Genomic DNA, 17,455 nt, shown 5'->3' on the forward strand with positions numbered 1-17,455 from the left:
TAGTCCCTGACCGTAAACAGCAACAGAAGTGTATACATTATTTCGCCAATAGATGGCGGCAAAGACTGTCTTTATGAGCGAGTCAGTCAGTAGAGAAGACTTGAGTTTCTTGACTTGAGAAGACAAGATATGGCAGCGGACATTCAAACGGATTTATATTATGAATATAGGACTGACCTGACAGAAAATCACTCGGTTAGTTGATCTCTCACAATACAGTGCAAAACAATGAACAATATCAATGAGATCAAACATGTGTTTAAGTTGCTAAGAGTGGTTGCTATGTGTGTTGTGTAGTGATACATAGAACCGTTGCGTGAAGCGGTCACAGCCTTGTTTGATCATAAAACACAGCTATTGACCAATCAGAATCAAGGATTGGAACTAACCGTTTTATATAATATAATATAATAATTTCAGCAGTGGCGTGTGACACAGTCACTCCTGCTAGACACTTTGACGGGTTGTATTTTATATAATATATACATTTTTCAACTGTAGACATTTAAAAAGGTTTCTGAAATAATAAACTAAGTGCAATGTAGTGTTGTCAAAAATATGGATTTTTTGATACATATCGATAGTGAAATATCTGAAACGCTTTCAATACTAATTTTTCGCAGATACACGATACCAGCTGCGCTTTCTCTATCTCTCCGACAGCGAGTTACACACAAACCCGCCTCTCCTCACTCACTCGTTTCATTTGCTCCGGATGAATATTGTTGCCATTACAGGGCTTGAATTTCGGATTTTGTGCGTATTGTGCATAATTTGACTCATTCCTGCAGATTTTGTGCTCAAACTCAAAGTGCGGCACATAAAGCCGCCTCTCAGTAGTTTTTTTTTGTTTGTAGTTTTTATTGCGCTTAAACAGTCAAATACACATAAAATAGTGTCAAAATGGCGGCCTTAGTGAGTATTCATGTAAACACAGTCAGTTATGTTTTAACGTAAACCGTTGAGAAAGAATACGCATGTGTAAACGTATAATGGATCCTTCCATCAGGTCTTAAAGGGACAGCAGCCTAATATACCTGCAGTCAAATTATGAGTAAATATAAAAAAAATCTATATCTATCAATGTCAGCTACCATTCATTAGAGTAGACTAGTAGACTGTTAGGTTAGGGTTCAGGTTAATAAGTTGACATGTAGTAGCAAAGTTACTTCTCGTCAGTAGAATGTATTAAAGGGACCGTCAAAATAAAGCGAAACCAAGATTTTTGCTAGATGGTCTCTAGGTGGGAAATTTGAGAAAAGCTATTCATAACGATTACACTTTACAAAACCTGGCAACAACAAAACAATAAGGTGTGTTCTTGTTTTCTCAGAAATATTGACATTTAAAAAGACTGTCTTTCCCCTCCTAGACGTTTTTCTGTTGTTCCTTTCTTTTCTACTGCGTCTTTTTCTCCCCCTATTTGAAACAAGGCATGGGACGTGGTGTGAATATTAAAGAGAGACGCCAGCTCTCCTCAGTGAAAAGAACAACAATATTAAAGATGCTAATGAGAAAATAAACGCAAACATAACCTGATTAGGTCGTTTGACGTTGTATTAAATGGTAGAATATTTAAGCGATGAGGCGTTCTTTTATTCAGGAGTCAGGACGCATTGTGTGTCCAACCGGAGAACGTGATTAGGACAGGGATGAAGTTACCTCATTCGGGAGAGCAGATCTTCATGAGACGGTCGAATCGAGAGATCTTCCTCAACGCAAATGTCCCTAGAGCAGACAATAAATACACGTACAGAAGCATCACATTAGCTGGGAAGTATTCATATTCAAAAGCTAGGGTGGTTGCCAGGGTGTAGCAATCTGGTTGCTAGGCATGACAGTGCAAGATGCATGACAAAAGATGTATGTTTAGATGAACTGATATGCACATGTCTCTTCAGGAGTCTCCGACCTTGTGTCGATGCCCTCTGGCTGCAGGAGATAGCAGCGCAGGCAGCTGTAGGAACCCGGAGCATGCTTCCCGTTCCTGGAAGCTCCGCCCTCTTCGTCAGAGTCACTCCCGGGAAGAGGTTTAATGATATTCACAAACGACTCAGGAAAGATTCCGGTTTTGTCCCTCACTGTGCCCTACAGAGAGGACACACGGTATAAGCAGATGAAGACGTCCGCTACTCTACTCTATCTGTCTGTCTGTCACTCTTTCTTTCTTTCTTTCTTTCTTTCTTTCTTTCTTTCTTTCTTTCTTTCTTTCTTTCTTTCTTTCTTTCTTTCTTTCTGTGTCTGTCACTCTTTCTTTCTTTCTTTCTTTCTTTCTTTCTTTCTGTGTCTGTCTGTGTCTGTCATTCTTTCTTTCTTTCTCTCTTTCTCTTTCTTTCTTTCTTTCTTTCTTTCTGTCTGTCTGTCGCTCTTTCTTTCTTTCTTTCTCTCTATTTCTGTCTGTCTGTCCATCCGTCCATCTATCACTCTTTCTTTCTGTCCGTCCGTCCTTCCTTCCTTCCTGTCTGTCACTCTTTCTTTCTTTCTTTCTTTCTTTCTTTCTTTCTTTCTTTCTTTCTTTCTTTCTTTCTTTCTTTCTATCTGTCTGTCACTTTTTCTTTCTTTCTTTCTTTCTTTCTCTTTCTGTCTGTCCATCTATCTATTGATCTATCTGTCACTCTTTTCTTTCTTTCTTTCTTTCTTTCTTTCTTTCTTTCTTTCTTTCTTTCTTTCTTTCTTTCTTTCTTTCTTTCTTTCTTTCTATCTGTCTGTCACTTTTTCTTTCTTTCTTTCTTTCTTTCTTTCTTTCTCTTTCTGTCTGTCCATCTATCTATTGATCTATCTGTCACTCTTTTCTTTCTTTCTTTCTTTCTTTCTTTCTTTCTTTCTTTCTTTCTTTCTTTCTGTCTCTGTCACTCTTTCTGTCTGTCTGTCTGTCTATCTATCTATCTATCCATCTATCTATCTCAGAGCTGATGGTTTGTGTAGCGGGGGAGAGCTGATAACATAAGTGGAGGGGACACAATAAAGCAGGGCATTAATGTCCACAGAAGGGAGAGGAATAATGATTGCTACGCCCCTGATCTTCAGACACATTGAGTGCATTCAAGCAACAACAAAAAGGAGTTTCGGTGGCAATGACCTAGCGAGTTACGGCTTGATCTTTCTCTTTCACCCACTCTAATCTCGATAATGTTATTTGAGGGTCCATTGCATGTCTAAGCAATATCCAATTTTCTCCCTCTCTGCAATTCAATTCAGGTCAAATCTTTCTCCTTTATTGTCATGGGCCGAAAGATTGCAGATATGTAACTCATAAAAAGTATGTGCGTCTGTTCAGATCAGATCAGACCATCTCACTCTCAATGTCCCCCTCCTTCACACACACACTCTCTACTGTCTCTCATCTTTTCTCCTTTCCACCATCATCCTTTGTTCATAAGTGAATCGTTCTAGTGTTCCCTTCCCTCCCTCAATCACTTTATCCTTAAAATGTTTCCCTTCTTCCTTTCTTTAGTGAATCCCTCCATCCATCATGCTCTCCTGATGCCGTATCCCCACCCAGAGAGGTGTGTGTTTGAAGGTATTAGTATGTAAAGTGTACACACATTTTTGTTTGGATAGATGTTCTTTGATATGTGTAATATCAATGTATTGTTTAATTTTTAATATTTTATGTACAAATCTTTGTGAACTGAAATTGTCGAAAACTCTTTTATTAGCCTTTTTATGGCAAATTTTTAATGAAATCCAGATGGGACTATTAAAAGTCATATGCAATAAATGTATGTAAAACACTGGCCATGTCATATTAATCTGTTTTACTAATTTACTTATTTGTGTGTTTATGTTACATAAATGACATTCCTATAGCTCACAGTAGAGTTCAAGGTCATAATCTCCAGGGGATTTATGAACTGATCACACCTTTAATGCAAAGTAAGTTGCTTTGAAAAAATAAATAAAAATGTAAACGTGCCTCGTGTAAAAAAAAAAAAAGTAAAAAAACGTAAAATGAGGTTAAAGCATTCAATAAATGTATTAACGATAATCTCATATATTATAAAGATAATAAAATAACCCTTTGAATACAATATACAATGAACATTTTTATGTCTCTGAGGGGTGGGGCAACCTGTCTCTCACATGACATTGACCAATAGCAAACCACAACCATGCAATCAATTCCTAATGGACAAAATCAAGTCCCGCTCCACATTTTTACGTTTAACTCGGAAATATACATCACAATAGAGGGAAAAAAAGACTGTCGCTTTCACAATTTCTGTTTCATGCTGACTTTAAGGAGCTCTTTGTACCTGATATAACACTTACATTTAGTTTTCTTTGTTACAAAATGTGGTTAAGGTTGATTCAGAGATTTTAAATTATATTTTTGACTTAAAATGATTTAATTTAGATGTTACCACAAAAAGGTAAACATATTTTCAGTGTAGACATCACACGTATATAGGCCAGAGTTACTAATTTACTAATCAGGGTAATTTAGCGTGAGAGCGCAATCCCATAAAAGCACCGATGGGAGTGGAAAGTTCTCCTCGTGATCTCCTGACGACGTGCGAATTAAAGAACACAGCCGGATCATTTCCTTAATGACCAACACAATCTACCAAGAGCAGCGCAAATTAGCATCTGATTTACATGCTTGTTTGGGCGGTTAAATAATAGCGCTAAAAAAACAGTAAATTGACTAGCGCAAACCTTAGTAAATCACCTTGCATGATCCATTTAAATACATTCCTCCCATAAATACTATGGAAAGTCCTTCATATGCATATGCAATAAGGTCAGCCGCAAAAATAACCCCGTCCAAGCCTTTTCAGCGCTAATTTTTCACTGTGTGTCTTTAGTAAATCCTGACAGTAGTTTCTAACGCCAAAATAGGGTTTGCGCCGGCCGAGCTGTTAGTAAATCACACTTACTCACAAATACCTCCAAACATAAATGTGATCACGTTGCTTCATTCTTTTTCTCTCTCCCTCCCTTATCTTACAAACCTCCCTCCCCTCTCTCCCTCTCTCTCTCTCTCGCTCTCTCTCTCCTCTCGCCTACCTATCCTCTTCTACCTTTCTCTCTGCTTCTATCCTGTTATCCTTCTCTCTCTCTCCATCTCTCCCTCACCTCCAGCCAGTCAGCGTTGACTCTCCGCAAGAGGAAGATCACGTCTCCAGCCTTCAGACTGAGCTCCAAGCGTCCGCTGCCGCTGAAGTCAAACACCGCCTAACACACACACACACACAGCGAAGACACGCAAGCGGGAATCACACACACACACACCGACGGAGAGACAGAGAGAGAAACACATCCTGAGTGAGACCGAGCTGCAGGTAAGAGATCCTCACGCTTTAAGAACTTTGAAGAGAATGAATGAGATTAATAAAATAGGATGAAAAGATACCGGTAAGAAAAAAGAAAGAAACTAGAGAAAGTGACTGAGAGATTCAGGAGTGAAAATGCTATTCAGAAAAGTGGGAGAGATGTTTTAATTGTACTTTTCTTTTATAACACTTGCCAAAACTAGCAGTTTTTTCCTCTTACTTTTTATTATTTAGCCTAGTTATAGTGTTTGGACTTGCACTATGTTAATTTTAATGAATACCATGGGATTCTTCTAAGTAAACCGTCTCAAAATATATGTCCTAAATCTGGCTCTGGACATAGTAACAGATGGAAATGCCATGTTTTGTCGAACATGTGAAATTGCATAATCTCTTGTGAACATATACTTTAAAAAAATACAATAGTTTTACCACAGTAAATGTACTAGAAAACATGTATTGCATATGTACTATGAAAAATCACATATTCTGGACATGCATCACGGTATTCTTAAACATTTACCGTGGTCAAAGTACTTTTGGATATATATGACGACAATTCCACGGTATTACCGCGGTATTCTTTATCCTAGTGTACACCATGTCTAAAAAGTACACACACACACACACACACACACACACACACACACACACACACACACACACACACACACAGCATTAAGAGGACCAAATATCAATGACGCAGTTAAAGGGACCATAAACTAAGAAAAAAGGAGAGAACAAAAAGAAAAAGTGACGCAAAATAATAAGTGGAAAGATATGTACAGCGAAGAGAGATAGTCTGTGTCCTCCAATATCATTTGTCCATGTCAATCCCTCAAGTTTAGTTAAATCAAAAGAAACCAAGGTCAATTACTCCACAAAAGCTCCTTCAGAGCTCTCGATTATGATTCGTTCAAGCATCAGCTGTGCGTCAGATTTCTTTAGAGAAACAGACACATATGAATATGCTATAAAATTATAGTGCAGCTCTGATAATTACTTGTACATAACATACTGATATGTTTGAGACCCCTGACATTTGTGTGTATGTATACTGTATATTTATATATATACACACTAGATCCACTATGGCCACGGATCACTGCAGGGTATACTGGTGTTTTAAAGCTCTGTGTGTAACCGTACGCTAAACACAAGTGTATGAGTGTGTGTGTGTGTGTGTGATGGGCATGAGTGGGCATCTGTTCTCACACCACCATCTCTGTATGTTTAGATAATGCTGTAAATCTGCTGAGCTGTGGGTTGCTTGGTTTGTTTGCATGAGTAGGAGTGTGTAGGTGAGACGTGTTAGATGTTACCAGCTAATTACATCTTGGCAGTTGCTGTAAGTGTGAGCACGCATGTGTTTATGTCCGTGCGCGCTCGTAGGCAGCATCTGAACAGAAAGACACAATTTGTGCCAAAACTCGATGTGAAATTCTCCACAAAGTCAACGGTACAGAGCAAGCATCTGAGTGCAGGCTCAGTAACATCAGATGAAGAAACTATTTCAGTAGCACTGGCTGCTGTGAAACCCTAAAAATGGCTTTTGGGTCATTTGTGTGGGCTAACTTTGTTATATAGTGCAGGAAAGTAACTCGGTACAATAATTGGCTTCTTCAGCCACACTACGGTAAAGCTGAACTATTTTAGGCGACTGGAATTTTGTTTGATATTCCTTACAAAAGAGGACCACACAAATTAACACCTAGATATGTGACACAGCTGAACAAAACTTATGACCAACACACACTGCATGATGTCGGACCAATATAAAAAACGAACAACAAAATAACACCTTGTTGAGCGAGTCCTCATATTGGACTGCGTTTTCTTTTGCGCCTTGTCTCTTGTCTTTTTATTACGTGGTTAAACCACACTGGAAATTAAACAAGACTTGGAAACGTGTGAGAATGTGCAACAAACACACTCTGCTATCTGGAAATGTGACAAAGCAATTTCCTTCCCCCCGTTTTCCCAATGTAATATATGTGCTAATTAGCCTAGCGCTGAGAAAAGCTCTCAGTAGCATTAGCATTGCCACGACACCTTGCAAGGTATCTTTTTATTGTGTTTTTATGTGTTTTATAGTCTTCTGGAATTGATCCGAACCACTAAACTCACCGGCTACATTCAGGCTTTGTAGATCATTTCCATCTTAGCTGTGCTTACGAGTTTGGCAAACATTATACTTAAAGGAACAGTTCGTCCTAACATTAAAACTCGGTATTCATTTAGTCTCCCTCATGTCACTCCAAACCTGTATGACTTACTTTCTTCTAAACGCAAATTAATGTTTTTGTCTATACAATGGATGTCAATGGGGTCCAAACACGAACCATTTACATTGAAAATTTGACTTACTTTGTAGGATGTTCGCTACTTAAAAAACCCTACAGTGATGATGCAATTGTAATATTTCCATACTGAATACTGACTGGTCTTCTTCCCTGCACTCATTTACATACTGAATTGTGATTGGTCTTTATTCTATCTTCTATAGTCTATCTTGTACAGGAAAAAATGGTGTCGCATTATCAAGCCAAACGAAAACAAGATGTCCGCTGAATGTCACGACAACAGCAATTGCGTAATTCTTTTACAATGAAGCAACGCATAAAATCCAAGCTTTCCTAAAAATGTAACACTATTAATTAGGGCTTTCGTTAATTTTATGAATTATTTATGGAAAAAAAAAATGCGTTAAATTGATTAATGCTTTTAACGCACCCGCCCCAGACCTACGTAGGACTTTAATTGATTGGTGACAAACATGATGCAGGGGATTTATGTCTCATATGTAAATATAGTATAATATAGTTAAACAATATGACACAAGTAACGAGTGCGATATCACACGAGTGATATTTTTGTGCAAATGTGATATTGATTTTTATACAATAAGAAGTTAATATTGTGTTGTATTTTAGACAAAATATTGTCTGTTTTTGCTCAATTTTGCCAACCAAAATATTACCAATAAAGCCAGAGCAGAACTGTTGTGCGTCTCCGAGCAACACAGCGGTGTTTTGTTTCTGAACGAATCCGCTTTTGAGCGAATCAATCGGATGAACCAATGATTCAATGGCCCATTCATAAAGAGAGCCATTTACTTCACTCCTGAATGAATCAACAATTTGAATGAATGAATGAATGACTCACTCATTTCGAGATTTACTGCCACATACTGGCAGCTTTATTTTAGTCTAATTTAGTTTAGAGAGACTCATTTATTAAAAATAAAAAAACATATTTCTATATTAAAAAACAAACAAACATTAAAGGGATAGTTCACCCACAAATGAGAATCCTGGCATCTTTTACTCACCCTCACGTCATTACAAAACGGTATGACTTACTTTCTTTTGTGGAACTTTTTGGTTACCACTAAAAAAAAAAAAAAAAAAAAAAAAGGAAAGACATTTCTCAGAAATCTTCTTTTATGTCCTACACAAGAAGGAAACTCATGTTTGAAACGACATGAGGGAGAGTAAATGATGACAGGGTTTTCATTTTTGGGTGAACTGTCGCTTTAATACCCTTTTAAAACCCATTAGTTATGCAATTGTAATTGCAGTGTAAATGCATTTATGCCACCTATACAGACAACAGAAAGTCTGTAAATATATCTAAATACCAATTCATATGCAGCTTATGAAAAAAATCATGGCCGCTGAAACCTAAAAATGTGTGTGTGCTAAATTCCATGTTGAATAAAATAAAATATTTCTTTCTAAAGCTACTTTTTGCAATGTCTACAGCCCTGCTATTAATTTGATTTGGAAGCACTAGCGTATATCTCCAAAGACATCGATTAAAGAGCACCTCATCTGGAAAGCAACACATTACATCTGATAAATGTTCTTAAAAGAGCAGATTTACATTCTACATCACTGAAGTTAAAAAGAAATGTGATCTTTAAAAATGTACCTGTTCTTCCAGATGAAAAAAGGAAGTTTCATCCGGTATGCCGACTAGATTACCTGATAGCACGCATACGTCATCCAGGTGTCTATTTAAAGTGCGTTTTCATCTGGAAGAACAGGTAACATTTTAGAGATCACATCTTCCAGATGAAAACACACTTTAAATAGACACCTGGATGACGTATGCGTGCTATCAGGCAATCTAGTCGGCATACTGGATGAAACTTACGAGTTAAGTGATATGAAGACCTCAGGGCTCGCGCTGCACTCGATATCGAAGAGAAGTAGGTCGAGAACAAACCGAGATAGATCGACTAAAAAGGTCTAAAAAGAAGTTTATGAAGAAGGAAAGCGTGAGCTATGTTGGCCAAGTATATTAACAAAAGACAACTATTTAACCACATTCAAACGCAATAATACTCAAATGGCTATCAATCTCTTTCATTTAGCTGCGCTCTATTGAAGGGGTCTTTGCTGTTTGGTCATATTCGGAGAGTTATTTCTGCACGGGATCAAGGGGTCGGAGAACATATCTAATTATAGAGTGACTCTGGGGGTCACAAAGCACTCTGATTTCAATTAAGGAGTCAATGACCTCTGAAATGAGCTCATTAGCACATGGCCAGCCAAAAGGGAGGAGAAGGAGGTGTTTTTTTCCTACCTAAATGAGTGACCCAGTTTGGCTCTTCTCAACTGGGGGAACAGAGCAGGATATAAAGAGAAGAGATCAGTCTCTGGGGCCGTGACACATGACAAAGGAGTTTAACCAAGGAGGGCCGTCAGTTATTAACCTGCTTATCAGTGCTTATAAATGGACAAAAGTCCTTAACTGGCAAATGTAATGGGAGAAATACAAAAAAAGGATAATTGAATCTACAAGAATATGCTAATACCTCTCTTATTTCAGACCGAAAACCCATCCAAAACAAGAACTCTGGGACTCTCGCCCCCAAGCTTTCAGCCGAGATCAGGTGTGAAATAGCCGTCCTTTGTGAAACAGAAAATGAAAATAACCATGAAAGTGCAATAATGCGTAAGTGTGAACGCATATAATCAGTCATAACTGACTTTAATGCTTAAATGTTATTATATGTGACTATATAGTGCTTAAAATATCTTCTCTCACATTGTTCGCATGCACCGGTAACAATGTTTCTAACAGCCGAAGTGCAGGACTTGAAACAGTATCTCCAATCTCTCTATAATGGCTCTCTCTTACGGTCTAAACTCCTTACAGTGAATCAGTGATGCAGAAGAAAGAAAAAGCTTTGGTTTTCAATCAATTGTATCTTACGAGTCACAGGAAATGGCCATATTCTTCTCAGAGCCGTCACACGGCAAATGGACCAATAGATTTGGTGATAATCTAAATGACACTTTTATCCGAAGTGAATTGACATGCATTTTTACTACAGTTTCAGTCCCACTTGAGAAACTAATTCATTTACTCACCTTCATGTTATTCCAAAACCCTTTGACTTAAAATAAATGTTACAGAGTGTGCATGCTGCTCTTTTCCATACAACAAAAGCGGATGGGGACCAGCTCCAGAAACGACAAAGAAGAACCATAAAAGTAGTCAACATGACTTGTGTACTATATTCCAAGTCTTCTGAAGCAATAAGATCATTTTGTGCCGAAATCCCTGTTCACTGGAAATCCAGCTCTCGAATTTAACATGCACTTTCATATATTACATTTTGGATTCGGATTCTTCCTGCCACTCACTGTAAACCTGAATAAGTTGGCAGAACTCAAAACATTTAAGGCAATCGATTGCCTCAAATTTTTTAAAGTTCTGAAATCCAAAGTTTAAGTAAGCAGAACTAGCAGATTTTTATTTTGTACTTAAACATTTCAAGTTAAGAACAATTAAAATGTATGAGTACACTAATTCATACAATTAACTTAAAGCTTTCATGTAGTCTCAATGTGAACACTTTTATTAGTTTAAACTTAGAAAGCTTTAACAAGCTAATCCGCTAACACACTAATTTTCTAATATTAGCAATAGTAAGTTATACAGAAGCACTTGCTGTATGAGCACAACAATATAAAGGTTTTATTTGCTGTCAAGTCAAGCTCATGCACCACTCGTCACCATGATGGTAACTATCCTAAAACCAACATTAACAGAAATTCTTCTAAATTAGCATAACAAAACATGAATCACTACTAAATCTCCCACTTAACATTAGTCTGGCACAAAAAAACCATTATATTACTTAATTTTAACATTTACTCTCCCTTTCGAGTGCCACCGGCAAAGCATGCTGGGAAATAGACAACCCAGCCATTTCAGTTAAACTCAAGTTTGTCTAAATTAAAAGAAATACTTTCATAAAACTCAAAACAATTAAACAGTTCAGTTTACTTAAAATATATCAGTTCTGTGAACTTAAAAGAAAAAGAAAGTGCTAAATACTCATAAAAGTTAATTTGACTGAACTAATTAGTTTAATTTAAGTTTGTCCTACTCAAACCAATTAAGTATTTTGAGCATTAGGGTTTAGCCCACATGTCACATGGACCGCTTTAATGGTTTTATTTTGTTGGTAGCCTGTGGTCACTGTATGCTTTGTGTTGAACAGAGCAGCGTGGACATCTCCTTTTGTTCTCTATGGACGAAAGGACTAGAATGACACAAGCGTGCAAAAGCCATTTTTGGGTGAATTCTTCTAAATAACAGCGTATTTCTCACGGCTGCAATAATGACCGCACATGAATCGCCCCTTTTGAAGTTCGAACCTGCAACCTTTCCCAGATATTCAACCGCAAAGCGACACCACCCACATATCTATCTATCTTTCCTGGTCTTGCTTTCCAGATCTGTTGTTGCTCTATCTAGTGTTATGAGAAGTGTAATCTGTCACTTTCTCTCTCGGCCGCACATACACAGCAGAATAAGGCAGGAGTCTCTACCACTGTGATCTTCATGTGGAGAGCAGCGTGCTTTGAATCATGTGCTCTCACATGAGCATATGAAGACAAATGCCCAGCACTGTGTGAGATTTATCAACACACCTGCTACATCGATCTTCATCGGGACGAGACATGATGGGAGAAATGTTTTGAGGAGATAATAAAAGATCGGCGTGTGTATCAAGGTCAACAAATGGGGCCGAATGTGAGCTTTTGGCTCAACCAATGGCATTTTCAAGTAATTCACGATTAGCTGTTTGTCCAAATAATAGAAAGAGAGAATTGGAATTACTATAGAAATCAATCAACCCGATTTCCTGAGATGTAACTATTGTATCGTGGCAATTTCGTATGAGTTCAGACTGAGGGGCGTCACAAATGAGATTCATACGAATCCGCCAAACCGTAAAACGAATTGGCATGAGAGTGCGTTGAATCAATCGCAAAGCTCTGGTTTATGTACAATAGCTCCACCTTTCTGAGCGCAGAATCAGATAAACATGATTATATAATATTTTGTTTTCTTTTAAATTGTTGCCCTTTAAACTGACTCGCACACATTCAGATGTGTGTGAATGGAATGACAGATAAGCGATCTGGTCTGACAGCATCAGGAGACACAAAGACAGAAATGAAACTGTCTCGAAAGAGTCCAAGTACTTCACAGGAGGACAAAGAGGGAGAGATGCATTAAGGGATGGCGTGAGAAAGCGAAAGAAGGAAGCGAGACTGATGGGTGAACTCAAAGAGAAGAGTGGGAGAGATTAAAGGAGGACTGGAGGATAAAGTGAACAGTGGGAAAAAAAGAACAGAGAATATATTAAGACGAGGAGAAAGATAAGAGAGAGAGGCTGAGGGAACGTGACTGAGATGTAGGTGGAAGAGAGAGCGTGAAAGGAAAGCATTAAAGCGATTGTTCACCCAAACTTCATTTATTCAACCTCATGTCATTCCAAAACCGTCTCTTTCTTCCATGAAACGCAAAAGGAAAAATTGTGAAGAATGTCCTCGTTGCTCTTTTCCATGCACTTTACAATAAATGAAGTTTGAAGTTTTCAAGTTTTATAAAGGACGCAAAAGCACCCTAAACGTATCATGGTACATTAGCCTGACGTCGTCCTCATAATATGAGTCTGTTACTGCTCCATTGGGCTGTGATTATGGGGCGTGTTTCGACCGAACCAGGAAAGAAAATGCCTCTGCACTTAATTGGATAGACCTACAACCAATCAGAGCGTCGGAGTAAGTGACGTATGCTGAGCGACTTGCCTTGATCGCGGTTCTCTGTTCCTCTTTTTTGTCGATATCTACTATAAAAGACGCGGTGGTGGAATCCACACATCTCAATTCTCCAGCGGCAGCCATCTTTGTTGTAAACGAATTCAACCCAAGCGCTCTTTGGTGACGTGGATGATTACGTTACTGTTAATCATCTGTCCATCATCATATAAAGCCCGCCCTGACAATTTGACTGGTCCAAACAGTTCGGCTGGCATCCAGGCTAATGGTACATATGACTAGTTCATTATGACTAACAGTAAACTGAACTTGATCATTCCGATGTGTGAACAAATTGTTCATACGAATTAATGTACAAATCACTGTTTTTGAGTCAAATCTTTTTAAATGATCAGTCTGTTTCACAAACCCAGTGTGAATGATTTGCTCACGAATCGAACAGATCTTGTTCACAAGTTTAACTCACTGATTCAATGATTCAGATACTGTATATAATGCACTATATGTGTCATCTGTACGATTACAACACTTTCGTGTAATTTTGAAGATTGAAAATAAACATTGATTGCATGGAAAAGAGTTGCACAATTAATCTTTAAGATCTTGATTCAAACACCCACACCATCTTATTCCTAAATGACAATGATTCGCCTGTGTCTATTAAAACTTTTGACAAAATCCCACCAGAGCATTCAGATCTGTGTTCGCACTGCTGCTGATCCAGAGAGAGCCGTTATGAAACAGCTTCACAAACAGTCTTTTCAACCTCGCAGTATCGTTACTTCTGTCTTACAGTAATTCAAATGAACACAGAAGTACTGGTATATATAGTTTACAGATTTAAACACGTATTTCTATGGTAGTTATCAAAATAGAGCAAATCCCCTTTTGAAAGTAACATGGTGCTTCGAATAACAATTGTGTCACTTACATTGTTACACCAGTAGGTGGCGATAAGTGACTCGATGTATTTGTTATTGAATCATTAATTCACGTGATTCATTCAAAAATGCTGATTCATCCACTAATGAAACAAGTGAAGTATTTATGATAGAGTCATTGAATCATTCATTTAAGAGATTAGTTCAAAAACGCTGATTCATTCAGTAATGAAACAAATCTTTATAAGTGAGTTACTTAATCATTCATTCAAACTATTTAAAAAAAAACACAATTCTAATTGATTTTAACATTTTTTAATAGACTGCAGAAATATATATTTTTTCAGAACCTCTAGTAATTTAAGTTTTTTTAGTTGTCTGTTCAGAATCGTGAAAGAATCATGATATCAGTTTTAAAAAAATATCTACTATTGTCTTCCACATAAAAAATGAAGTCATACAGATCGATAATGACATGAGGGTGTATAACTGATCATAGATTTTCAAATTTCAGGTGAACTACCCCTTTAAAAAGCAGCTCAGGAAAATAAGGTGATGATGAATAAAGAAATTAGCAAAAGTGGAACAGGGCAGCAACCATTAATGGGGCAAAGATTTGACCCAGAAAACAGAGATGCACATGTCTCTTTTTGTCTGTATTAGAGGAATGTTACAGATTTAGTGTCCTCGCTGTAAATCTACCACAGGACGAGTAATCAATATCACAACTACAGTTGTGCCACTACAGTGCCTCTAGATTTCGACATCTTCTGAAGAAAATGTGTGGTGTGGTGTTTGCCGATACGAAACTCGCTGCTGTGGTGGTGGGGTGTTTTGGGTGGTTGCCAGGGCTTGCTGTGCGGTTGCCAGGGTGTTCAGAGTGGATTTTAGTGGACTGCTGTGCGGTTGCTAGTGTTCAGCACGGGGTGTTGTGGGTGGTTTCTTACTGGCCTAAGTCAACAGATTTCACCCTCAAGCCTCTTTCTGGTCTCTAAATATAGATTGGGTCCTTCCTTGAATCTAAGCCTATTTCTGCATCCCAATTCGCATATCCGTCCTAAATAGTTTTCGAAATGATAATTAGTGTTCTAAATCGTGGTATGTTGAAATGAGTGTTCCAAAGTTATCCGGATGTTCTACTTTTCTCGGTTAGAATCCGAAGTGCAGATCCGTGCGCACTCTAACGGCTAATATTGCCCACAACCCATTGCGCGTTGGATGGCGATTCGATGAGAACTACAAACACGAATAAAAAGTGTTATAGTGCTGGGCAAAGATTAATCGCATCCAAAATAAAAGTTTGTGTTTACATAATATATGTGTGTGTACTGTGTAGAATTATTTTCTATATATAAATACACAGACATGCATGAATATATTTCAGAAAAATGTGTTATATATATATATATATATATATATAAAATATGTATATTTATATATAATATAATGTATGTATAAATATAAATACAGATATGCAAATATTTCTTAAATATATACATGCATATGTGTGTATTTATATATAGAAAATAATTATACACAGTACACAAACATATATTATGTAAACACAAACTTTTATTTTGGATGCGATTAATCGCGATTAATCTTTGCCCAGCAACTACAAACATTGCGAATGTGCGAGTCACACGGTTAAGTAGAGCGGTTTAGATAAAGGGGTTTGAGTGATTACTAATCAGTATCTGACCTGACGAAAATATATTTATTCAATGTTGTCCGCATTATAGTTCATCTGCAACAGCATTTTTGTAAACATACGTTTAACTTTTAAATACATCATTATGCAAATTGCAAACACAAGAGAGTATCGCATGAAAGACCCACGACTGGCAGATCAACATGCTACTACATTTCTCTCCGAAATGGTAGGAAATTAAATTAAATTGAATGTGGAGGATTTTAACATTAACAAGATGATTGACAGGGCAGTTTAATCTGTGACCGGATGCCTGTAACTAAGCGACAGAGTTGTCCGTTAAAGATGAAGTAGCGTTAGTATTTCCCAAAGCTTGCCTACTCTTCTGCTACACATTCAAAAGTATGTACTTTTTCTTCACAAAAACAGTACATACTTTTAGGGCATAGTTAAATAGAAAAATTGGGATGCAGCATATGATTTTTTTTTTTTTGACAAAACAGAAAAATGTGTAGAAAAGTAACAGCACACTTCTCAACAAACTGCATCATTTGAGGTATAGTTCCTTTTCGTAACACAAACTATGTGGGACAAGTTAGTGCTTTGGTCAAATCCCTTACCAGAAGCACTATCAATATTTTCTACATCAGTCAGTGTAAATTATATATACATATTCAAATTCCTCCATAAATAGAGCACTTGGAATCACAAAAAGCAAAGTGTGTGTATGCGATGCTGTGAGTCTAAGCCTTCGCAGAGTTTTGTCATAATCTTCTGACAAAATGCGAGAGTTTTGTAACAAAAGTTTTTTTGGTGTTTGTGTGTGCGTGCGTTGTGTAATAACCTCAGGATCAAATGTCAGAGCTTTGTGTGGTGCCTGCACACTTGAGTATGTACTGTCAGTATGTGTAGTATGTAGTGTGTGTAGGCTGTTACTGAAAGTGTTTCCAAGGAAACGCTGATGTACCTCTGCTCTGGGTGCGGAGAAAAGGTCCGTTTTGGACTTCACGGTTTTTCTAGTGAGAGAGAGAGAGAGAGAGAAAAAAAAGAGCATTGTGAACTTCAGATGAACAGAAAAAGAAGTGGTTTCTACAACATTTTATGACAGTTTTTAAAGACAAGACAGTCAAAGTGAAAGGCTGACAAACCAAATCCGAGCGGGATTTGAACCGGTGTCTCTAGCATGGGAGGCGGGTGTGCTAACAAGAACACTAAAAACCGCAGCCGCTAGGGTCAGTCGCTAATGCACAGCTTGAGATCAGGGGAGTGAGGTCTACATGCACAGCTCTTACTAGCTGGCCTCCGTCACACTCCGGGTCACGGCACCAAATGTGACTGGTCCTACTCGCACCGCGTTAGAGCGGGATTCAAACCGGTGTCTTCGGCGTGGGAGGCAGGCGTGCTAACATGTGTGCTAAAGACCGCAGTCGCTAGTATCAGTCATTGTCATCTGTTACACTCAGATTATTTGGTCTTAGAATAATATGATGAGAAATCTTCGAGAGGATGGGTTAAAACTCCAAAATTACATATTTAAATGTTTTTCCCTGTGAAACT

General features: G+C 37.8%; 1 protein-coding gene across 2 annotated transcripts in view; it reads right to left on the reverse strand.

The window, feature by feature from the left end:
- Positions 1-17,455, reverse strand: part of ncf4 (neutrophil cytosolic factor 4) — a 28,329-nt gene that overhangs the window by 3,197 nt on the left and 7,677 nt on the right. For both annotated transcript variants that reach the window (XM_079592176.1, XM_079592177.1), the window contains 4 exons: positions 16,866-16,914; positions 5,080-5,178; positions 1,913-2,088; positions 1,663-1,728 (listed from right to left, as the gene is read on the reverse strand). In XM_079592176.1, the coding sequence (XP_079448302.1) occupies positions 1,663-1,728; positions 1,913-2,088; positions 5,080-5,178; positions 16,866-16,914 (390 nt within the window). The remainder of the gene's footprint in view (positions 1-1,662; positions 1,729-1,912; positions 2,089-5,079; positions 5,179-16,865; positions 16,915-17,455) is intronic.

Source organism: Phoxinus phoxinus (genome assembly GCF_949152265.1).
Source record: "Phoxinus phoxinus genome assembly, chromosome: 20".
Taxonomy (NCBI): Eukaryota; Metazoa; Chordata; class Actinopteri; order Cypriniformes; family Leuciscidae; genus Phoxinus; species Phoxinus phoxinus.